Raw genomic sequence first — 23,727 nt, 5'->3', positions numbered from 1 at the left:
GGGCTGTGTTTTTCCTTTTACTTTTTTTTTCCCTCATTCAGCTGAGAGTTTTTTAAAGACACAGTGCAGGCTAAAGCAAACCCTGGGAGGATAGGCTATGAGCCTCCCATCACCTCTGTCTCTGCTGCAAACTCCAGGATGGGTCCAATGTCACCCAGCCTAGAGTGGGTAAACCCACACAAAAACAAATCCCACTTCACTGGCCAGAGACAGTGCAATCTGTGGGAGAAGAAAGTCAATGAATAACTGATGAACCAAAACCTAATTAAATCCCACCTTCCCTGGTCTGGACAAGATGGCCAATGGGTTGAGCCTATTTTTTTCTTCTCCTTCTCCTTCCTTCTCCTTCTCCTTCTCCTTCTCCTTCTTCTCCTCCTAAAACATTCAGACCACCTCACCATCCTTATCATAGCATGAGCTGGTGTTCCTGCCCAACTCTTCAGAATGTTGGGAGGGAAGATCGGCCTTGGGAAGGAACTGGCCTCCAGAGATGCCTTGATAAACCTTCTTTCCAGCCTGTGAAATGTTTGGGCCCGGCTCCCCCTGGGGGAGGTCAATCGATCAATCAGTGGTATTTATTGAGCACATACTATGTACTATGAACACTGCACTAAGCACTTGGAAGAGTGCAATACAGCAGAATTAGCAGACACATTCCCTGCCAATAACGAGCTTACAGTTTGGAGATATGTCTGCTTGCCTGAGTGAACTCCTAGGGACTGATAAGTGCCAAGATGTTTCCCATCAACCTCTTCCATCAGAAAAATAGTTTTGGTTTGAAGTCCATCCCCTCCTCTTGAGGGATGCTGGTGAGCTTTGGGTGGATGATAAGCCCAAGCCCAGCTCCATCTGAGCAAACATCTTGGTGAAAATTGGCATCACATCCTAAACCAGAAAGTATCAGGCGGGAGACTGTAGTCTTACTCTGTGTCTCCATGCCTACACTGTAACTATGCCTCCATGTAATTCCACACCTGTTATTCAAGAACTGGGAAAATGGAGGCCAAGTGAGGGTGACTGATCAAGGAGGTTCCAGCTTGTTCCTGAGCCACCCAGCTCACTTCTACTCATTCATTCATTCATTCAATTGTATTTATTTAGCACTTACTGTGTGCAGAGCACTGTACTAAGGGCTTGGAAAGTACAAGTTGGCAACATATAGAGACGGTCCCTACCCAACAGTGGGCTCACAGTCTAGAAGGGGGAGACAGACAACAAAACAAAACATATTAACAAAATAAAATAAATAGAATAAATATGTACAAACATATATACATATATACAGGCGCTGTGGGGAGGGGAAGGAGGTAAGGTGGGGGGATGGGGAGGGGGCTCAGTCTGGGAAGGCCTCCTGGAGGAGGTGAGCTCTCAGTAGGGCTTTGAAGGGAGGAAGAGAGCTAGCTTGGCGAGTATGCGGAGGGAGGGCATTCCAGGCCAGGGGGATGATGTGGGCCGGGGGTCGACGGTGGGACAGACGAGAATGAGGCACAGTGAGGAGATTAGCGGCGGAGGAATAGAGGGTGCGGGCTGGGCTGTAGAAGGAGAGAAGGGAGGTGAGGTAGGAGGGGCCAAGGTGATGGAGAGCCTTGAAGCCGAGGATGAGGAGTTTTTGGCTGATGCATAGGTTGATTGGTAGCCACTGGAGATTTTTGAGGAGGGGAGTAACAGGCCCAGAGCGTTTCTGCACAGAGATGATCCGGGCAGTGGCGTGAAGTATGGATTGAAGTGGGGAGAGACAGGAGGATGGGAGATTGGAGAGGAGGCTGATGCAGTACTCCAGGGCCCAGAGCAGACAGATCATTCTCCCAACCCACAATATTTCCATTTCACCAGTCATCAATCCCGAGAGAGAAGAGAGGGGAGAGAGGTGCCTTCTCTCCTGAAGAAGAGGAACTTAATCCCAAGAAGAAAGCTCCTTTTGTCACTTAATCAATCAATTAATGGTATTTATTGAGTGCTTACTATATAAAGACCATTGTGCTGTGAGCTCATTTTTGTGTTGGGATCGTCTCTATATGTTACCAACTTGTACTTCCCAAGCACTTAGTACAGTGCTCTGCACACAGTAAGTGCTCAATAAATACGATTGAATGAGTGAATAAGTGCTTGGAAGTGTACAATACAATAGTTGAAAGATCTGGTCCCTGCACATAAGGCACTTAGAGTCTAGATGGGGAAATTCTAGACTCCCCATAGTGCTGATGAAAAGTCTTCCTTTCCAAAAAGGTTTCCATTCTCTGAAACTGTGGACAAGGAATGTGTCCACCAATTCTGTTGTAGTGTTCTCACCCAAGTGCTTAGTGCAGTGCAGTTCAATCAATTGATTGATTGAAGCAAGAAGCTTTCCGAGGACAGCTGGGAGCAAGTACTTCTTGCTAGAAGGTGGCAATCATAAGTTCTTTTGCAAAACGGTGCTCCTGGGTCCAGTTTTTTTTTAATGGCATTTATTAAGCGTTTACTCTGTGCAAAGCACTGTTCTAAGCACTGAGCATTGTTCTAAGCGCTGATAATGGCATTTATTAAGTGCTTACTATGTGCAAAGCACTGTTCTAAGCACTGCGGGAGGTTACAAGGAAATCAGGTTGTCCCACAGGGGGCTCACAGTCTTAATCCCCATTTTACAGATGAGGGAGCTGAGGGACAGAGAAGTTAAGTGACTTGCCCAAAGTCACACAGCTGACAATTGGCAGAGCCAGTATTCAAACCCATGGCCTCTGACTCCAAAGCCTGTGCTCTTTCCACTGAGCCACGCTGCTGAACCTTCTACCCAAGAGCTTTATCGATCACCTGCCTAAAGGAATCATGCTTGTTCATATACATATCTACATCACTTATGTACATATCTTCAAATTACATATTATAAATTATTGATTTATATTAATGTCTGTTACCACCCCTGGTAAGCAGTGTTGCCTAGTGGATAGAACATGGGACTGGGAGCCAGAAGAACCTGGGTTCTAATCTTGTCTCCTCCACTTGTCTGCTGTGTGACCTTGGGCAAGTCACTTAACTTCTGTGTGTCTCAGTTACCTCATCTGGAAAATGGGGGTTAAGATTGTGAACCCCATGTGGGACAAAGACTGTGTCCAACCTGATTAGATTGTATCTACCCCAGATCTTAGAACAGTGCTTGACACATGGTAAGCACTTAACAAATACCATCATTGTTATTATTGTTATTAAGCTCATTAAGGGCAGGGAATGTGTCTGCTAAATCTGTCTATTGTACTCTCCCAAGCACTTAGTAGAGTGCTCTGCTCATATTCAGTGCTTGATAAATACCACTGATTGATTAGTTAAATTTTCAGATGAAACTAAAAGTGGGTGGGGTACTAACATTTTGGAATTGAGCATGAAACTCAAAGTGATAGACTGGAGAAGTTGGTGAGAGTCAATTGCGGACAAAGTAAAACAAGACAGAAAAATACAGACTGGGGAAAAGATGACTAGGTCTCTTCCAGCAGAAAAAGTCTTTGAGGTCATAGTCAACAACCAGCTGAATGTGAGTCTGTCATATAGTACTGCTAGGAAAGAAGCCCAAGTGCAGCAGCAGGAATATCGAATGCAAGACCTGAGGTGTAACCTTCCTGTTATTGTGCATGTTGGTTAGACCTTAATAGAGTATTGCAGTCTTCCTCTATCAATCAGTGATATTTATTGAGCACTATGTGCAGAGCACTGTACTAAACATTTGGGAGAGTACATCTGTATTTCCTATTTTCTATCACTGTACATCCTCATGCAGCCCTCTTATCAATCAGTGCTATTTATTAAACATTTACTGTGTGCAGAACACTGTGCTAAGCTCTTGGGGCAGTAGACATGTTCCCTGCCCACAAGGAGCTTACAGTCTACAGGGGAAGACAGACATTAAAACAAATTATGGATATGTACATAAATGCTGTGGGGCTGAAAGTGGAGTGAATATCAAGTGCTGACAGGGTACAGATCCAAGTGATGATGATGATGATGATGATGATGGCATTTGTTAAGTGCTTAGGGGATGTAGAAGGGAAAGGGAGTAGGAGAAATGAAAGATTAATTAGAGGAGACATTTTTAAATAAAGCTTTGAAGGTGGGGAGAGTGTTGGTTTCTTGCCTTTCTTGCCTAGCCCTGCCCTCTTGCCCGGTTTCACTGTCCGTATTTTCACTGACTGTGGAGATTTTTCCCTTGCCTGCTTTTCCTCTGCTTATCCCCTCCCTCTGACCTGCCCCTTCCTCTTCAGTACTTCACCACAGGTCTTTTTTTTCTTCCTCTGCCATTACTTGAAAATTGAGGTCAGCCAATCATACCAGGCCAAAAAAGCCTCTTGTTTCTTGCTCCAATTATCCAACCCCAAGGGACGGTTAGGACTCAATCGCAGCGTTCTAGGCAAGGACTCGTTATCCCTCTTCCTCCAGTGATTGGAAATGATTCTACGTCAGAAAAGGTAAAAGAATCATTTCTGGTTGCTGGGGGGTGTGCAGCTGAAAAGGGAGATGATATATATTTACATATGTATCTATGTGCATATATTTGTATTTAATTAATCAATCAATGGTATTTACTGAACAGTTTACTAAGATCTTCAGAGAGTACAGTACAACAGAGTTGGTAAAGATTTTCCCTTCCCTTCCACAATGAGCCTATAGTCTACAGGGGGAGACAGACATTAATATAAATAAATGTGAATGCATAGACTGTAAGCTTGGTGGGGGGAGGGAACATGTCTCCCAACTCTGTTGTATTATACTCTCCCAAGAGCTTAGCACAGTGCTCTACACACAGTAAGTGCTTAGTAAATACTGTTTATTGATTGTATATTCAGTTTTGCCAATATGTGTATTTTCCCTTCATGTTTCAACTAGGGTTTAGAGAATTCGAGAACATTCATCTGACAATTTGAATTGACAAATTGTCACTGACAATCTGACAATCCAAGTGTTTGGATTCACTGTGACAAGGCAACATAGAGTTGAAAGAAATGGTAAAGCACATATAGACACTGGAACATGCCTGAGGCCTTGGCCGAGGATGTGTACCACAAGGTGGGTTTTAATTAACATAGAGTTTTGCAGGAACATAACCCTGGCATTATCAGAGAGTGGGGTGCTTGTATGAGTGTCTGTACATATTTATGGGTGTATATTGTTGCATATATGTATGCATATATGAATATGTTTTGGGGTATGTGTGCATATATATTTATGGTTTAGTAAATTTGTATGTACATGATCTTTGCATATACACAAGTATACCTGGATGTTGGTGTAGATTATCTTCTGTGAATGAACAACTTCTCTGTGCCTCATTTACCTCATCTGTAAAATGGGGATTAAGACCATGAGCTCCATGTGAGACACAGACTGAGTCCAATCTTATTAGATTGTAACTACCCCAGTGCTTAGGACAGAACTTAACACATAGTAAGCATTTAACAAATACCATCATTGTTATTATTGTTATGAAGCTCATTATGAGCAGGGAATGTGCCTGCTAATTCTGTTTATTTTACTCAGTTTATTGTATTGTATTCTGTTTACTGTTTATTGTACAGGTAAGTTTAGAAGTATGCAAATGCATGGCTGGGGGCTGGGGCTGTGAGTAACTTTCACAGATAATTAAGAAGGCTTACTTGGGAAGAGTGATGATAATTTAAAATCATGCTTTCTCCCAAAGCAATGGTGACTCTTAAGGAGGAAGCTATTCACTGAGTTACATTGTCATTACTTTCCTCCCCAAGTTGACATCTGCTTCCTATTTGTAGGCCCTGAGCCATGTGACTGTGTGATGGGGCCCGGTTCCTGATGCCATCTGAAACCGACCTGCACATTGGTATCATCACCTGAAGATGCTGAGGTACAGAGAACATGCCTCAAAAGATCCCTTTTGGTCAGCATGCCTCTCCTTGGGCTGAGGGGCCTCTGACAAGTTTACCAGCTCTCCCATCTGCCCCCCAAGATGACTGAGGAGGCCCAGGGAACCCCCAGAGGGTCTATGTGGGGATATCACTTAAGCCACCTATGCTATAATGGTCATCCCTTCCCCCTCTGGGGTATGCAGAACATCAGTGACTGCTGAGTGTCTGTAAATCAAGGAGCCAGCCAGAATGCCCGATCTGGACCGCTAAGGCCTCAGGCAGCTCAGGGGACTTTGGTCCAGAAAGGGAGAAGACAAGGGGCTCCCCCCACCCCCGGCAGCCTCTCCAGAGGACCTCTTTGAGCCCTGGCCAATCACACACATCCTGGTTAGCAGAGTATTCGGCACATGCTTCAAGGGAACGCTCTCTCTGGTGGTTAGTATTTGCCCCAGAAATACACAAGACAGAAGCTTGCATGATACAAAGGCTGAGGAAAGTAAACCTCTTTGATGGGTAAAGGGGAGAGTGGGTTGCTGAAGCCAAGGCAAACATCAGCACATAGCTGAGAATAAGGGGTTGGGGAAAGGGTTCTGGGAACGAGTTCCAGGGCAGACCCGCGGGTCATTGCTGAAGAAAGTAAGTTTTGATCTTGGTCCTTCCTGTCATCCAAACATACTAGCAGAGGCCTTTTTTCTTAATCCAGTGGTGCCTTTTCAATGAATGCCAACAAATCCTCTTAGCAAGTAGCTCCTCTGTGCCAACAGACTCAGTGGAGAGGGGAGGGATGGGATAGGATCATTGGGAAAATGTACCAAGACCCCTCTTCCTTCTTCATGGAGGCCCTTCCCTTAATTTAAGTGGAAGCCCCTTCCCCTCACCTCCTCACTCCCTTGCCCTGAAAAAGGAGGCTCACTGGGCATGTGGCCCTTTGAATTATTAGGTCATCTAAGTCTCAAATGGCCTGAGGTTTGGGGTAGGTTGAAGGGAGGGTGTGTGTAGGATTTTATTTTAAAGAATCTGATACAGCCACGTTAGTTGCATTTCTTCACTGCTATATGAAATTGCTTTCCTCCTGATGTTGACATCTGCTTCTTATTTGCAGGCCCTGAGCTATGTAACTGGGTGGTGGGGCCCGGATCCTGACGCCATCTGAAACCCGCCTCAGCCCTTGGGGCCCTGACAACTTTGGCACAGAGCAGGGCAAGCCAGGAGCCCAGTGGGCGGTAACCCTGGGTCTGGAGACCGGGGGGAAAAGTAAAATGCCTCAGCCCAGCACTCATCTTCTCGCTGTATGTGGCTCTTCCAGGCCTCCTCCTAGCCTCGAGGCTCTGTGCACAAGCCAAGAAACACACACCGTGCGCCAGAGCACGATCTAACCCCAAACTCAACTCATTCTCTCTGACTCTCCAACTCCTGCTATCCTTCTGTGTTTCAAACACCCCACCCTAGTTTGATCCACAGCTCACTAGTCCCCACGGGGTACAAGCAAGGAGGTCAGCTGCCAGAGGGCACTCAACAAATACAAATGCCTGGCTGGCTGACTTCCACTGAAAGAACCTGTGGCACACAGATATCTCCCCAGATGCTAACTAGCCATCTCCCCAATCCCTTCTTATCCCTCCCCTCCCCAGGTTTTCATAGAGATCAAGGTTCAGAATGAAGGGAGAAATGGGAGAAAGGATTCTGAGTGGGATATATGTGTACTAATCAGGCAAATACCCTAAGCAGCAGCAAGTGAAAGCGAGGGTATGTGTGGAAAGATGTGGGGAACTGTTAAATGGTGAGGCCAATCTCAATTTTTTCACCCAAACTCTTGGCAAACCTGTATCTCCTTTCCCAAAACACCCAACTGATGTAATGCAATCATAACACATAATCATGTTTAAGTGGCATTTGAGAAACAGTGTTACCTAGTGGAACAAGTGCACTGGCTTGGGTGTTAGAGAGCTTGGGTTCTAATCTTAGTTCCCACCACTTCTCTGCTATGTGGCCTTGGGCAAGTCACTTAACTTCTATGTGCTTCAGTTACCTCATCTGTAAAACAGGGACTAAGACTGTGAGCCCTGTGTGGGACCGGGACTGTGTCCAACCTGATTATCTTATATCTACTTCAGCTCTTTGTACAACGTACTAAGTAAGCACTTAACAAATACCATTAAAAGCAGGGGGAGAAGCATATTGTATCATTCTTTGTTTATGGCTCTCTATGGCAGGGGGATGTTTCAAATAACTAATGACACGGGCCTAGGAGACAGGTACTGCTTTAGGTAGCTAATGAGTAGAGGAGAGAGGGAAAATCTAGGATATCTCCCTCCTGCCCCTAAAAGTCCCTTAAAAAAAACAACCCTGAAATGGGGGAAGCAAGGAAAGGCATACAGGGATCTAATAAATATTTCTTGACTTAGTGCTTTGGCTACTTTATTCTTAAGTCACATACTGAAACTTGAATGAGATTCCTTTAGAAACACCAACAAGCACAGGGTTTTTAAAAGGTTCTTGAAGCTAAAATTTTTGTTCTTGGATGCTAATTATGACAGGACAACAGATTGAAAGCTCCTTGAGGGCAGGGATCGTATCTACTAACTTTACTGTAGCATTCTCTACCAAGTACATAGTACCATGTTCTACATACAGTAAGTGCTCAATAAGTACCACTGATTGATTGATTGACACTCAGAAGAGGGTAGGACCTAAGTTCTATTCCAGGTTTTCCTTCCTTAATGCTCATTTGGCTCAGACATTGGTTCCCACCAGCACCGGATTGGCATCCTTTTCTATTGGCAAGACCGCTGGATCCAGTCACTCCCACTTAGCTTTCTTAGTCCATCTTCAAGCTAAGCATCTGTTTAAAAAAGGCTACTCTTCTCTCTCCATAGGTAAAATCAATCTCCCTCTCTCCTTCCTCTCTCTCTCTCTCTCTCTCTCTCTCTCTCTCTCTCTCTCTCTCTCTCTCTCTCTCCTACACAAACACACGCACACACCTTCCTATTACTACCTATTAACTATCATCCTCTTGCTACCTTTGACATTCTAGGCTGAGGTCAGGAAACACATAGGGTCTCTGAATTCAGAGCCTTTTCAGTCCCAACCAAAGTAAGAGAAATGAATCTTGGACGTGGAGTAGGTGAGTGGCAGTTTTCTGAGATGCTGGGCGGGATTAACCCCAAACTATTAATCTGTAGGGATCGGCAGACCAGTGATGGGTTTTCAGTTGATCCCCAGATTCCATGCTGATGACTCACTCCAGGTTTCTTTTTAATTTCATCTTCTATTTTCCTAGTTGAGGTTAAAAAAAAATAATTCCCCCGAGATCATGCCTTTTCCTCTGGGTCCTGTGTCTTGACTTCAGAGGGGGAATTGTGCCTACATTAGTATTCTCCCTCAAAGGGGCAAACTCAGCAAATTCTAGCTTCGCTGTTTCAGCATATTCATGGAGATATAGGCACCTTACCCAGACTTCCAACGGCTACATTACATAGAAATAGGCTTTACACACATATTATCCCTTAGCCAAATAAATGATCAGTGCAATATACTTGTGTAGTCTTGCAAATAAAAGCACAGATGTTACCAGCCCAAATGCCATATATGTCAGTCCACCCCCCCACTCCCCCTTGGAGACATACTGGAAGGAAGATGATTGCCCTTGACATCTTTTTTCACTGTCTGAACATTAATGTTTACTCCCCTGGGAGGAGGGTGATTTTCAAGGCTGGTGTGTGGCTGGGCATTCAGACAACATTTATTCTAGCCATCCACCTGAGGAATTGGGAAAAAAGTCACCTCATCCTGAGAGCACAAGAGAAACAGGCTGGCTACCTCTCTTTAGGGTGACCTTTGGCACTCATTTTCTCTTTGCCTTTCTTCTTTTCTTTGCTTTTTTAAAATCACCTTTTAAATGCAGGGAAGCAGAGAGCCTAATCCAGCTGGGACCCCACACAATGGATGGTGCTTTTATAAAATCTCCAATAGAATAGAGAATTTGGTTTTCCCTGGTGGCCTGTCTGCTGAGATTGGGCCACTGCTCAGGGGGAGAACTGGTGTTTCCTAGGCTTTATAAAAATAAGGAGGTTCTCCATCCCACAGCCTCATGCTGCACTGTATTAAGAATGATCCCTTCTTTATATGCACATATCAAGTTAGCCATCTGGTTGCTTTTGCTGAGCTTTGTTCCTTCCTGTACCTGAATGCATGCATGGAATGGGCAGGGACAGACATCCTGAGGTGAAAGGCTGTTCATTGCAATGAATATTGCTTTTGGATAAAATAATCTGGGGGGAGAATAATTCATTCAGAATGATCTAGAATGAAGGGCAGGCCCAAAAGAGAAGGCAGGTGATGAGAGTGAGAAAGAAGTGGAGACAGACACTGAGAGAGAGAGAGAGAAAGAGAGAGAGAGAGAGAGAGAGAGAGAGAGGGAGAGAGAGAGAGAGAGAGAATATTTTGTCCTTGATGGAAAGTGATTCTCAGTTTTTCCCTGGGTGAGCAGTAGAAAGCAACGATTCAAAGGAGGCAGGGGCTGAAAACATTTCATCTTTTGTTCTCCTGGTTTTCATGGAAGATGCCAGATACTTTGCTGGTGGGATCTCTCAGGGGGCTTCTGCCCCTGTGGGTTCCACTGCTCCCACTATAATGGAGGAATTGAGGTGTGGGAGACTCTGACTCCCACCTGACACCTTCCTCCCCCATAGGGAGGGAAACACTAGGACAGAGGAGGGGCAGAGAAGTCACAGGGAAACAGTTCTGTGAAGGGCAGCGAGGGTCTGGGCTGGGGGTATGGGGGAAGAGGGGCTGTTTGAGGTTCTAGAAGGACTTTTTCAGGGGTCCGAATATCAGGACAGGTTCAAGGGTGTAATCCCACACATATGCCTAGCCAGGGAATATGTGGTTCCTGGGATCGATTGAGACGCCACCAACGGTGAGATTGCATCCATGATTGAGTGTCTTTGGGAGAAAAATCTCTTCCCCGTGCCACACAGTAACCGCTCAGTAGATAAGATTGATTTGATTGTACCCGTTCTCCCTGAAAATGCAGCTACCAGTGGTGAAATTGTATCCATGACTGTGAGTGACTTCGTGAAGAGAATCATTTGCCCACTTGTGCACGTCGACAATACAGGACGGCATGTTTCTGGCCCCTTGCCATTCCGGGAAGAGTCGGTGGTGCGGATCTGCTCGGACTCCACGCCCACTCCACTGGGTAGTCTTGGATTTTTCAGACATTCACACACTCCAACCTGCCGGCCCTAGGTTCCCGTAGGCGGCCTGTGCACATGTCATGTGAGGCGCCCAGAAGGAGAAGCGTGTGTCCCACTCTGGACTCCCTCTTCTGCCTCCCCTTCCTCTGTACCCCCCCTTCTGCCTCTCTTTCCTATGGACCCCCTCTTCTGCCTCTCCTTCCTCTGGACGCCCGGTTTTAAAGGAAACGAAGCAAACGGAGACGAGGTTATAGGACAGAACCTGGATCCCTGAGACACTTTGCAAGCCGGCGGTCCAGGCTGAAGGCGGCACTGCTTCTTGTCTGCCTGTCTGTCTCTGTCTGTCTCTTTCCAGCTCTCTTCAGGCCCCATTTAAAATCGCGCCGCCCTTTAAAGCGGCATTGCGTCTCTGGGATCGCTTTCATCAACCAAACCCCGGTTTGAGAGTGGGTCGGCGGAGGCGTGCGAGCTATCTCTAAACCCGCAGATCTGGACTTAATTCGGCGGTACCCGCAGATCGCGAGTGGAGCGTCCCCCCTCTCACACGCGGAATGACGGAGGTACAGTCCACGCTCCGGGGGAATGATATCCCCTTCCTCTGCAGGCTCTGTTTGCCTACCCCCATCTTCGCCCTCCGGCCATTTAGTCATTAATTCATTCATTCATTCAATCGTATTTATTGGGCGCTTCCTGTGTGCAGAGCATATGCTAAGCGCTTGGAAAGTACAATTTGGCAACAGATAGAGGCGATCCCTACCCAACAGCGGGCTCACAGTCTAGAGGATGCCCCGATTAGGGGGTTGCGAGGCGGGGAAGTGGCGGGGGCGGGGGGGGGGGGGCGAAGACAGCTCTCCCCTCTCTCCGCCCTCCCTCCTCCCCATCTCGGATCGCCCTCCTCCAGGCTCCTCCTTTTTCTGTGCCAAGCTCCACCATGAGTCGCCGGGGGGGCCGCCGGAAGAACGTTTATGGGTGCGGGGAGACCTGTCAGGTCGGGAGAGCCCCCTGCTTCTAAATTGGGGGGCGGGAGGGAGAGAGGGGCTGGCCCCTCAAACTCAGAGAAGCAGCGTAGCCTGGAGGTTAGAGCACGGACCTGGGAGTCAGAAGGACCTGGGTTCTAATTGCGGCTCCGCCGCTAGTCTTCTGTGTGACCTTGAGCAAGTCATTTCCCTCCTCTGTTGCCTCAGTTAGCTCATCTGTAAAATGGGGCTTAAGACTGCGAGCCCCACTTGGGACATGGATTGTGTCCAACTTAATTATCTTGTACCTAACCCATCACTTAGTGCAGTGCCTGACACATAGTTAACGCTTAACAAACATCATTTAAAAAAGAACAACAATACAAGAAGAAAACCCTCACGGGGAAAACTCAGCAGTGGCTAGCCACGGGGAAGAGAGGGGGTGTCACCGCTCAGAGGAAAATATTTGGGGTTCAGTTGCACACACACACACACACACACACACACACACACACACACACACACACACACATTCCAGCGTATTTTTTCCCCTTTTCATTCTCCGTAAACCTTTCGAAATGATCGTGACAGTTCTCTTTTCATCTATTTTTTTATTGACATACAGATGCGTTTAAAAAAAGGTGGTATCGTCAGTTTTGGTTCTTCTCGGCGATAGTTCTGAGTTTGACTCTCTCCCAGGGAGAATTCCCGGAAACCGGGGTTGTGCTGCTTTCCGCCGAGGTGTGTGGTTGGTCGCGCTTTGTACAGCGATGAAAAAGTACAAAATAAAAATCAAATATTTAATTAAAACCAAGGAGAAAGGGAAGAAAAATCACGGAGGTGTCCGCTGTCCCAAGTCCATATTGGTTGGAGGCAGTGTGACCCCCCTGGGCCCCGGGTCTCCTCCCCACCCGCCCTGTTAACACCACAATGTACACCAAGAATTACACACGCCTTCTAAAGCATACTACTCTAGGGATACACATTGAGGAAAGACGGTCCTCGGTGAGGGACACATCTGGAGGAGGGGTAGGGTCAACAAAGAACAGAGATTCCTTCCTTGATCTATAACCTCTCTCTCTCTCTCTCTCTCTCTTCATTTTGTGCCAAACAGGGAGAAAAAATTTAAAGCACTCACGGTTGAAGTCAAGTCCACACGCACACAAATATACACCTTAAACCTCTACAGCACAGCTTCCGAGACGCAGGCTAGGGCCAGGAGACCTAGTCGGTTTCACATCTAGTTGATTTCAGGAGCGGGGGGCGGAGGGGGCGAGGGGACCCTGTAAAACCCTCCCCATCTCGTCCCACCGCTCTCCCGCGCCCCGATCCGATTGCGGGAGCGCGGGGAGAGCTGTCCAGTGCCGCCAATTCCTAAAATCCAAACACAATAGCAACGGAACACGCGAGGCAGCACCCACGCCCTCCCGGAGAGATCCGGGTTTTCTGCTTTCAACCCCCATCCCCACCCCGCCCCCCTCCGCCAAGGGAGGAAGAAAAAAAACCCTCCCCCGCCCCAGGAGCCTGGAGTAGGGGCTGTCAGCACCGTATCGCTGATCTCCTTAGGAAATCAAAATCGAAATTCGTGGGGAGCTGGAGCCCGCCCCAGCCCGAGCCCCTTTCGTTTCGTTTGCGGTTCAAGCGGGTCCTAGAGACAGCGGGCCGCTTGCTTGATTCGGTTCCGTCGCCGCCTGGTTTCGTTGGTCTCGAGACCGGAGTGGGGAAGGGAGAAAACTGTTCTCGGAGGCCGGGAAGGGAGAAAACGGAGGGAAAGGGGGCTGTGGCTCCGTTTACAGGAACGCTGAAGGCTCCCGTGGGTCGGGGGGAGGGGAGAGGGGACGAAGGAGGAATAATAATAATAATAATCATGATGGCATTTATTGAGCGCTTACTATGTGCGAAGCGCTTAGAAAAGCGCTGGGAAGGGAGGCGAAATTCCGGGGCCACGAGGAGCGCCTTCCTTCTGTCGTCTCGGTGGGCGGGTCCCGGAGGGACTGAGGCCCGTCGTAGACGGTCGGTTTTTTTGGTGTTTTTTTTTTTAATTATTATGATCATTTGGGAGTGGGTTATTTTTGTAACACTTTTTCTTCTTCCTTTTCAGCGTTGAGATTTTGGTACCGGAATCCGAGGCTGGGAGGGAGGGTGGAAGGGGAGGGCAGGACAGGGCCGCGAGGGAGGGGGTCAGCGCGGCGTCTGCCGATAGTTGCCGTTGATTTCCTGGGCGATGTTGACCGCCTCGGCTCCCAGCGGGAGCCGGTCGCTGTACTCGGAACTCGCCTCGAACTCCTCCTGATTAGCCTTGAGCTGGGACTCGGGGAGGGAGCCGGCCACCAGGCTCTCGTCCCGCTCCAGCCCTCCGTTCCCCTCCTCCTCCTCCCCCTCTTCCTCCTCCTCCTCCTCCTCCTCGACCCCGGGTCCGGTCCCGGTCCCGGTCCCGGCCCCGGCCTCCCCGGGCCCGAAGTTCTTCTCCGACTCCAGGTAGGACGCGCGGGGGTCGAAGTCGGCGGCGATGTGCTTCTCCATCTGGTCGGGGTTCTGGGTCTTCATGATGAGGCGGTAGGTTTTCCCGTGGTACTTGGAGAGCAGGTGGCAGCAGGTGGCCCCGAGTAGGGGCACCGTGGCCAGAGCCAGCAAGAACACGCTGACCACCACGATGACGATCAGCGAGGGGATCTCCTTCTTGGTGGTGAAGACGACCTGGACTTGGCAGTCCTCCCCGACGTAGGCCAGGCACACGGAGTAGTTGGTGCCCGGGGCCAGGCCGCGGAACCAGTACGAGTTCACCCCGTCCTCGATCCGAGACCACTGCAGCACGGAGCGGCGCCGGCCCTCGGCGCACAGGTAGAGGACGCGCAGGTGCAGCTTGTCCGGCCGGGAGGCGAACGGGGTCAGCTGGACCTTGGCCTCTCGCTCGGCCACGTCGAGGGCGATGACCCCCAGGTCGAAGGTGTGGGGCTTCAGGTCGGCGCTCCGGTTGAAGGCGTGGTTGGACACGTAGAGGGTGGGCTCGCCGCGGCCGCAGCGGGGCTCGAAGGGGAGCTGCCGGAGCGGGTCCTCTCCACCCTCGGCGCCCTCCCCCGCGGCCGGGCCTCGCCCCGCCGGGTCCGCGCCCGGGCCCCGGCCCGGCCCCGAGCCCGGCATCTTGGTCCGCTCCTCGTCTTTGCTGGTCAGGACGCTGTTCCCGTAGCCCCGGCCCGCCGCTTTCCGCTCCCCTCCCGGCCCCTTGCCCGCTGCTCCCGGGGGCTCCCCGAGAGGGTCGGCCGGGTACTTTTGCGCCCCGGCCACGGCCACGGTGACGGATGACTCGTTGCTGCCCAACTCGTTGGCCGCCCGGCAGGTGTAGGTCCCCTCCTCCTTCTTGCTGAGGCGCGGGATGAGCAGGGTGCCGTTGGCCAGGGCCAGGAAGCGGGGCTCGCCGGGCGGGTCCTTGGCGTCCCCGTCGGGCCCCTCGAGGAGGACGGCGCCTCCGGCCGTCTGCACCCGCCACTGGAGCCGGGGCGGCGGGTGCCCGCTGGCGGCGCAGTGCAGCGCCAGGGCCCAGCCGTCCTGCAGCTCGGCGCGGGCCAGGTCGGGCTGCGAGGTGAGCCGCACCCCCGGGGGCGAGCAGCGCAGCTCGGGCAGCCGTGCCAGGGGCAGCCCCTGCAGCGAGGGCGGCGAGGCGCAGGCGATGGAGTCGCGCTCGGGGATGGAGATGAGCGTGCGCTCCGCCCAGGCCTTCAGCCAGAGGAGGCGGCAGGAGCAGTCGAACGGGTTGTTGTAGATCTGCAGGTGGGACAGCGAGGTCAGCGCGTCGAACGTGCCTTCGGGGATGCTGCTGAAGTGGTTGTTGTTGATGCGGAGGGAGCGCAGGTCCCGCAGGGCGAGGAAGGCGTCCCGCGGCAGGGCCGCCAGCCGGTTGTTGTTCATCTTCAGCAGCTGCAGGGCGCTAAGGTTGTGCAGGTCGCCCCAGGGGAAGTCCACGATCTGGTTGTGGCTCACGTCCAGGTTCTTCAGCTGGCTCAGGACGGCCAGGGCCCCCGGCTCGATGTCGCCGATCTCGTTGTGCGCCAGCCACAGGGAGGTGACCTGGGGCACCTCGGCAAAGGCGCTGCGCGGCAGGGCCGAGATCTTGTTGGCCGACAGGCTCAGGGTGGTCACGTTGGCGGGCAGCCCCGACGGCACCGTCTGCAGGTCCTTGTAGGCGCAGTCGGCGAACTGGTGAGCGTACTTGTCCACGCAGGCGCACGGCTCCGGGCACCCCCGGGCCGCCCCCAGCAGCGCCCAGGCCAGCCACAGGCCCCGCATGGGTGCCATCCTGTCTCCTGCAAAGAGCAGGGAAGCGTGGGGACCCAGAGGGAGAGGGAGAGAGAAAGAGAGAGAGGAGACACGCGAGCTCACCCTCCCCCGACGGCTGTGCCCCAGCTGCTCTCCCAGCTTTCCGGGAGACTCATTCAATCGTATTTATTGAGCGCTTACTGGGTACGAGACAGCGGCAGCCGCAACTCAGAAATGTCCAAGAGACCCACCTCCCGGCGGACCTGCGAGAACTCCCGCAATCCAACAGGGAGTCATCCTTCCCATCCCGCCCCGTTCCCGCCCTGTCTCCATCCCGTCTCCCATCCCATCCTAGCCCACTCGCCCCTCTGTTGCTCTGTTCTGCCCAACACCTAAGTATGTGCTGGGGACCTGCAGAACCGAGATCATAGTGGGTTCACTTTGGGCGTCTAAATCAAGCAGTACCGACGCAGCCCCGCCGTGTATGGATAGAAAAAAAAATCCTATCGATGAAGGCGGACACGCGTGCGTGCATAAAATCACGTCCCAGCCTGTTGGTCGCATACCATCGAATCTCCCCGCACGAAGAGCTCGATAAGGGTTGGGGAGGGAGGCCGCTCGTAGTCGGGAGCCCTGCCTAATAGTGTTTCTCTGGCTGGACACTAGCACTCCGGGGAACGAGGATCCCGTTTACCTTAGATGTTACCGTCTCCGCCCGCGACCGCTCATGGAGAATTTTTTCTTTTTGTCTCGTGTGTGTGTGTGTGTGTGTGTGTGTGTGTGTGTGTGTGTGTGTGTGTGTGTTCACACACGTGCGCGCGCGCCCATCCCAGCCAGCGCCCCCCACTCCCCGCATCTCCCCAGAACCGCAGCTTGGACACCCTCTAGTGAGGAATGAAGCCCTCTCCCCTGCCCGCCCCGACCCCCCACCACAGGCCACCCTAGATGGATGGGGCGTCTAAGGTCCGCTCCTGGTAAGCTGCGTGGTTTAGTGGAAAGAGCATGAGTTTGGGAATCAGAGAACATGGGTTCTAATCCCTGCCACTTGTCTGTTGAGTGGCCTCGGGCAAGCAGCTTAACGTCTCTGTGCCTTAGTTACCTCATCTGTAAAATGAGGATTAAAACTGGGAGCCTTCCGTGGGACAACCTGATTATCTTGTATCTACCCCAGCGCTCGGTGCATAGTAAGTGCTTAACAAATACAATTATTATTATTATTGTTAGGTTCTTGGAGATCCCTTCTCCACGCGGGCCCGTGAGCAGCCAGCCCCGTAGGCGGAGCGGAGCGTTTTTCCCGACTCCCGTGCCCCTTCCTTCTCCGTACCCCTTCTTTGGGAGGGAGGGGGGATCGAGCTGGTCTTCCAAGACAACTTTCTTGTCTCCGACCTAACGGTGCCAGGGGGTAGGGATTGTTTCTATCTGTTGCCGAATTGTACTTTCCAAGCGCTTAGTCCAGTGCTCTGCACACCGTAAGCGCTCAATAAATACGATTGAATGAATGAATGAATGAATGAATGAGCCCCGCCAAGCGCCCCGAGCCAGGAAGGGCCCCCCCCCCGCGCCCCCTCCCCACCCCTTCTGCCCCCTTTGGAGACGCGGGGCACCTGCCTGCTTCCCGGGAGCCTATCCTCCTCTATGGAGTAACCCCTGCCCACTGCCCCTGAGCCCCGGAAAGGGACCCCCCGCAACCGGAATCTCGGGGCTCTCTGTGGACCTGGGGGGCGATAGCCTCGAGCCCCCTCCTCCGCGCCCGCCTGGCACAAAGACCCTTCGGAAGGCGGCGCCGGGAGCGGACCCAGGTGCCCTCTCCCCCCCCCCCCCCCCCCTCTCCCGTCCCGGCCCGCGGCCCCCCACGCCCCCCGCACCCCCCGCACCCCAGGAGGAAGCGCCTTACCTTGACGGCTTCGACTCCGCGAGAGCTGAGCGGGGCGGGAGGGGCGGCTGCAGGGGACACTCCCACCCCTAACTCTAGCCTCAGAGTTGCAAAGTGCAGGAGCAGGCGGCGACCCCCTCTCTGCATCTCTTGCCGCCGCCCCCCTCCCGCCGCGCCCGAGGGGCAAGAGCCATTTGGGGGGCCCGGGGAAGTTTAGGGGGTCCCCCGCCCCCGAGTCCCGACGCCCGGCGATTTTTCTTCCTACCCCCACCTTTCGGCAGGCTGCAGGTCGGCGAGGGAGTCGGAGCGCGCTCCCGATTTCGGCGGGGGCGCGCCCGGCCTCTCCCACCTCCTGCATATTCCGAGGGTGTTAACGCGGCGGGTACCTTCCCCGGAGCCAATGCAATATTTATCACATCGATCCGCTTCCGCGCACGTTGACCACGGGCCTGGTCCAGCCCGCCGGCCCGCGCCCTCGCACCCAGGAGCGCCTCGCCCAGCCCGCCCGACCCCGCGGGAGCCCCGGTTAAATGCCAAGAGCTTTCGGGCTTTTGATCGAGTGAACCTCCCTTTGGAGCGGGGGATGTTCGAGGACTTGGAGAGGGTGAGCGGGGGCGGGGGAAGGAGGCCAGTTGGTACTTTTTCTCTCCTTCCTCCCAAACGGATTGATGCAGGGTCAGCCAAGTGAGTCAAGATCTCTTTAAATCAACAAGCTCGTTCGCTTAGTCCTCGTATCGCTGCCTTTTTTTCCCCCTCTCCCTCTCTCCCTCCCTGCCTCTCTCCTTCCCTCTCTGCCTCCCTCCCCTCCCACTCTTTCTGGAGCCGCCGCGTTCAACACCAGGCATCACTGATTTGATTCGATTTCATATCTGCCCCCCGCCCCCCCCCCCCATCTCCAAACAATCCTCCAGACTGGGGGGAGCAGCCGGGGACTTTGGGACGAAAAGGAGGGGCCCGAATGACTTCCTCCCCCTCCAATCCTTCCCCCTCTTTCCAAGTTGAACCCCTTCAGCCGGTCCTTTGTTTCCAAAAACAACAGCAAAACCTCATTTTCAACGTCCCACGTCATAATCCCATTATTGTCCGGCAGAAGGAGCATTTAGAGGTGGGAAGGAGAGCAAGCGGAGGATCTGCAGATCCCTATCTAGGAGAGGGGCACCGCGAAATCGTTTCAAGATCCAGTCAGAGCCCATTCAATGATCATTCTAGCCGAGCCTCTCCAATTATGGACTAATTGGATGGGTGGGTTCCAAGATTCGAAGCCTGTTTTCTGCCCTTCTTGGGTGGGGGGATGGTATGGTGTTTGTAGATGTAAAGCTGAAGTGGCGAGATTTATCCGCCTCTACCCAAGGACTGTTAGTCTCCGCCACTGAGTCTCTACCTATTTTATATATTCGAGTATATCTGGGCATATATGTATTCCTTTGGGTGCACGTGCGTCTACTCTCTCTCGCACATACAAGTGTATTCCTGTGCAAGCTCTCCCTCCCTCCCTCCCTCCCTCCCTCCCTCTCTCTCTCTCTCTCTCTCTCTCTCTCTCTCTCTGTCTGTCACACACACACACACACACATGCCACACCCTTGTCACGACTTCGGCAAATCTCGTACATGTCTTCAAAGGAATAGTGGAAAAAGGGCACATAGGTTTGTAGCCCCATCAATAGCTATACCTCGAAATGTATCAGTCCACCATACAGCAAAAACCGAGATATAAATCTCCATCTTCTTTCTCCACTCATTTCTAATTTATATAAGAATGCATGCAATATAAGAATATTAGCATGGATGTCAACTTGGAAGCATGTATTCCACATGTCTGTGACCTCGAGAAGCCGATTTACAAACCCAGGTATCCAATCCACACTAACAGGTGCCCGTATAGTTATAGTACGTTTTCACAGTGTTTTCATTCGAAGATAATATGCATTCACTAGATAATCTCAAAACAACGCACACGCACCCGATTTGAATATATTGCAAAGATCCCATTCTAATCAATAGGGGCTTGGACACGTTTGTTTGGCGTCTCCAATAAGATCAATACTCCGGGCGGTGCTCCTTGATATTTGAATGCCCAGCATTTTAATGAGGGGTTCGGTGCGGGAAGGTGCATTTTATCTAGACGACCACCCGGGCCCTAGATTTCTGGAGAATCTTATTAAATGAAATATGAATGGCCATGCGGGCGCGCAAAGACACACACACACACACACACACACACACACACACACACACACACACACACACACACACTCTGCACATAGTTCCCACAAGTGGCAGCTCTCCTTGAGATAGTCCTCCCTTGCCGGCTAGGAAGCCTTCGCCCCTCGCCCTTTATTTCCCTTCCTTCCCCGTTCCCGATTCCCCACGCCGGCCCAGCTGGGACCGGGCCAAGGGGCTACAGGTTTCAGGGGGAACAGTGGACCGAGCCGGTAGGACAAGTTCCTGCGGGGACCACCCGGAGCCCCAGGACCAAGCCTGGTGGTGAGGGGAGATGCGAGACCCCGGCACCCCCCCACAACTCCGTCCTTCCAGAGAGGCCCCTCCTCCGCGGTCAGCTGGGGAGGCTACGGGGGGCTCTGGGCGACATCCGGGGGCTGGTCAGGGCCAGGTCGGGGGACGCCCAGCCCGGAGCTGAACCCTCCTTGGAGGAAGGGTCTTCGGGGGCTCCACGAGTCGCCAACGGGAAAGGGAGGGGACGAAGTAGGGAGGGAGGAGGTGGAGGGTGGGGAGGAGAGTTGCCTGGGTCTGAGGTCTCCTGGGCCAGCCCCCGCCTTCCTCCCGCCGTCCCCCGAATGTCCCCCTCCGGGGAGCAGGGGCGGTATTGGTTTTGCAAAATGTCTCTTAAAAGGAGCTGTTCTCCACGCTCAGCGGCTCGTCTTTGAGCTGAGCCACTTCCCTCCCCTGCGGGAGTTAGGGAGCCGGGCTCCGGCGGGGACAACGCGCCAAGGGGAGGGAGGGAGCCAGGGAGGCGGGAGAGGAAGGAGGGAAAGGGAGAGGGGAGGCCGAAAGAAAGGGAAGGAGGAAAGAGAGAGAACAGAGTAGGAGAGAGTGAATAGAAATACTGTAGAGCAGGTGCTAGTTGACAATGCTGCTTTCTGCTCTGCTTTATTCCCCTGCCAATTTCCCATTTCAGAACGCCTCCCCACTCGCCTTATTCCCAGGGCGAGTAGCTAAAGCCACCCCTCGCCTCCCCACGAGGTCAAGGATCTTCCCTCCAGGTGGGGTCCGATGTGCCAGGCGAGTAGAGTCCGCGTGGGAGTTGGCTGGAATGGAACAGATTGTGGAGGCGGAGAACCCTCCTTTCCTCTTCTCCCACTCCCTTCTGTATTATCCTGACTTGCTTCCTTTGTTCATCCCCCCTCCCAGCCCCACCGCACTTATGTACATATCTGTAATTCATTTATATGGATGCCTGTCCCCACCTCTGGTCTGTAAGCTCACTGTAGACAGGGAATGTGTCTGTTTATTGTTATATTGTACTTTCCCAAGTGCTTAGTACAGTGCTCTGCACACAGTAATAATAATAATAATAATAATAATAATAATAATAATAATAATAATAACGATGATGGTATTTGTTAAGCGCTTACTATGTGCCAAGCACTGTTCTAAGCGCTGGGGTAGAAACAAGGTAATCAGGTTGTCCCACGTGGGGCTCAGTCTTACTCCCCATTTAACAGGTGAGGTAACTGAGGCACAGAGAAGTTAAGTGACTTGCCCAACGTCACACAGCAGACAAGTGGCAGAACTGGGATTAGAACCCACAACTTCTGGCTCCCAAGCCCGGGCTCTTTCCATTAAGCCACTCTGCAGTAAGCACTCAATAAATACGATTTAATGAATGAATGGATGAAAATGTGGGCAGAAGTTGGAGAAGAAGGAGCAGGAAGGGTCAAGCTTGTAGGGAGAAGGGCTAGGGTGACCAAGGATGGATACGAATGGACAGTGGTCACCTTCTCTATTGGCAGGCAAGGATGTTGAATGGAAACCCCAGAACAAGCATTGGATATTTTTAACCAAACATTCAGCCTCCCTTGGGCCAAGGTCCTGGGAGTCAGTCTGAGGGCCTTCATGGAGGAACAGCAGTAGGGCACTGGGGAGAGACCTGGCCCGGAGATTTGAGAAGAAATCTGGGCTCTCACTCTCTTCTGCATGGCCTTTGCATTTTGATTCACACCCTTCATTCACCCCATCCTCGGCCCCACAGTTCTTACGTACATAATCGTAATTTATTTATTTATATTAATGTCTGTCTTCCCCTCTAGACTGTAAGCTCATTGAGGACAGGAAATGTTTACCAACTCTGTTGCATTGTACTCTCTCAAGCACTTAGTACAGTGCTTTGCATAAGTAAAGCGCTCCATATATACCCTTGATTGATTGATTGATTGATTGATTGACTCCCCCTCACTGGTGGTCTGTCTAAACTTCCAGGCATGTGTCCCCTAAGCTCCCCAGGCTGGTTCTCTTTAGCCACACTTCCCCTGCTGCTGCTTTTCCCCCAGCTTTCGACTAGGCCATTGGTCTAGTTTTTTCTCATCTGAGAGCTGGCCTGCAGAGACCACCTGTCTGGCACATAGAAAGCACTTTCCAAATACCATAAAAAGAAAAACTAACCTGGTCCATCACCATCACCAAATTGCATCTAGCCTAGGCTCAGGCACTTGGTTCTGTCCATTTCCTAAGGTCTCCATTGAATGGGATTCCTCAACCCCTTGTTCCAGGGTCTATAACCACAACGTCCTACTTTATGGCTTCAACCACTGACATATTTTAAGCCCATCCTCAGTACTGTCATAGGCATGTGTTTTCAGTTGTACAATCGATTGATTTACTCAGCTATTTCATCCAGACATTTTCAAACTGTGGTCAATGGTGGTCCCCTGCTGTCATTCCGTGGGAAAGAGCACAGCTCTGGCAATCAGGAGATGGAGTCTAAGTCCTGTCTCAGCTGGGGCTGTGCCTTCAGTGGTGAACGTTCCTAACTAAAAACCACCTTGGACATTCTGCTAGGAGAACAAACCCAGCAAGAATCCTAAAAATTGGATAGCTAACCTAGGTGATGGAAAGAGCACAGGCCTAGGAGTCAGAGGATCTGAATTCTAATCCCAGCTCTGCCACTTCTCTGTTGTGTGACATTGGGCAAGTCCGTTACTTCTCTGTGCCTCAGTTATCTCATCTGTTGGACTGGTCCAACCTGATCATCTAGAATCTACCCCAGCACTTAGTACAGTGTCTGGCACACTGTAAGTGCTTAATAAGTACCACTAAAAAAAGCATGGGTTGTGGCACTCTTGCAGAGCATTGGCACTCTTTTGCTGTAACTTCAGCTGAAAATAATTCCTGCATGTTAAAAAAATCCCAAAACCCTTTTAATTGCAATTAACAATGTGCTGCATCTCTACCTGCCTATTCTCTTGCTACTCTGTGTGCTCTAGCAGGAACATGACTGATGTAGATGAGATGATGCTAGTGGTGCTGTGCATATCTCTAGAGCTAAAGTCAATTTCATCATGCAGGTTCCCAGTCCTGAAATCTCGATAGTGAAGCTAGTCTGTCGTTCTCAAGATGCTACCACTTTTATGGCTCATTTACTTATGACC

The 23,727-nt window shown here is 51.4% G+C and overlaps 1 protein-coding gene and 1 long non-coding RNA gene across 3 annotated transcripts; one reads left to right on the top strand and one right to left on the bottom strand.

The window, feature by feature from the left end:
- The first annotated feature begins 4,857 nt into the window (after nucleotides 1–4,857).
- LOC119928721 lies at nucleotides 4,858–7,801 on the top strand. Its single transcript, XR_005451105.1, has 3 exons — nucleotides 4,858–5,028; nucleotides 5,748–5,839; nucleotides 6,943–7,801. It is a non-coding gene; the product is annotated as an uncharacterized LOC119928721 (long non-coding RNA).
- A 4,787-nt stretch (nucleotides 7,802–12,588) lies between these two features.
- ISLR2 (immunoglobulin superfamily containing leucine rich repeat 2) lies at nucleotides 12,589–18,561 on the bottom strand. 2 transcript variants are annotated; one of them, XM_038746879.1, is made up of 2 exons: nucleotides 18,143–18,561; nucleotides 12,589–16,295 (listed from the first exon to the last, which is right to left on the bottom strand). In XM_038746879.1, the coding sequence occupies exons 1-2, from the start codon at nucleotides 18,477–18,479 to the stop codon at nucleotides 14,176–14,178; spliced, it is 2,457 nt and encodes an 818-aa protein (XP_038602807.1). In that variant the 5' UTR covers nucleotides 18,480–18,561; the 3' UTR covers nucleotides 12,589–14,175. The 2 variants fall into 2 exon arrangements, with proteins under 2 accessions (XP_038602807.1, XP_038602808.1); XM_038746880.1 differs by lacking the exon at nucleotides 18,143–18,561 and adding an exon at nucleotides 16,943–17,021.
- Between the last annotated feature and the right edge of the window lie 5,166 nt (nucleotides 18,562–23,727).

This window comes from Tachyglossus aculeatus, chromosome 5 (genome assembly GCF_015852505.1).
Source record: "Tachyglossus aculeatus isolate mTacAcu1 chromosome 5, mTacAcu1.pri, whole genome shotgun sequence".
NCBI classification, from domain to species: domain Eukaryota; kingdom Metazoa; phylum Chordata; class Mammalia; order Monotremata; family Tachyglossidae; genus Tachyglossus; species Tachyglossus aculeatus.
Note: the sequence above shows the minus strand (reverse complement) of the source record. Positions and strands in the feature narration are given on the sequence as shown.

What these genes read in the sequence shown, in the direction of transcription:
- ISLR2 (XM_038746879.1), bottom strand. Translation starts at nt 18,479, where the DNA reads ATGCAGGAGGTGGGAGAGGCCGGGCGCGCCCCCGCCGAAATCGGGAGC. An exon ending in GCGGAGTCGAAGCCGTCAAG is followed by an intron (nt 16,296 to 18,142) that starts GTAAGGCGCTTC and finishes TGCTCTTTGCAG; the next exon opens with GAGACAGGATGGCACCCATG.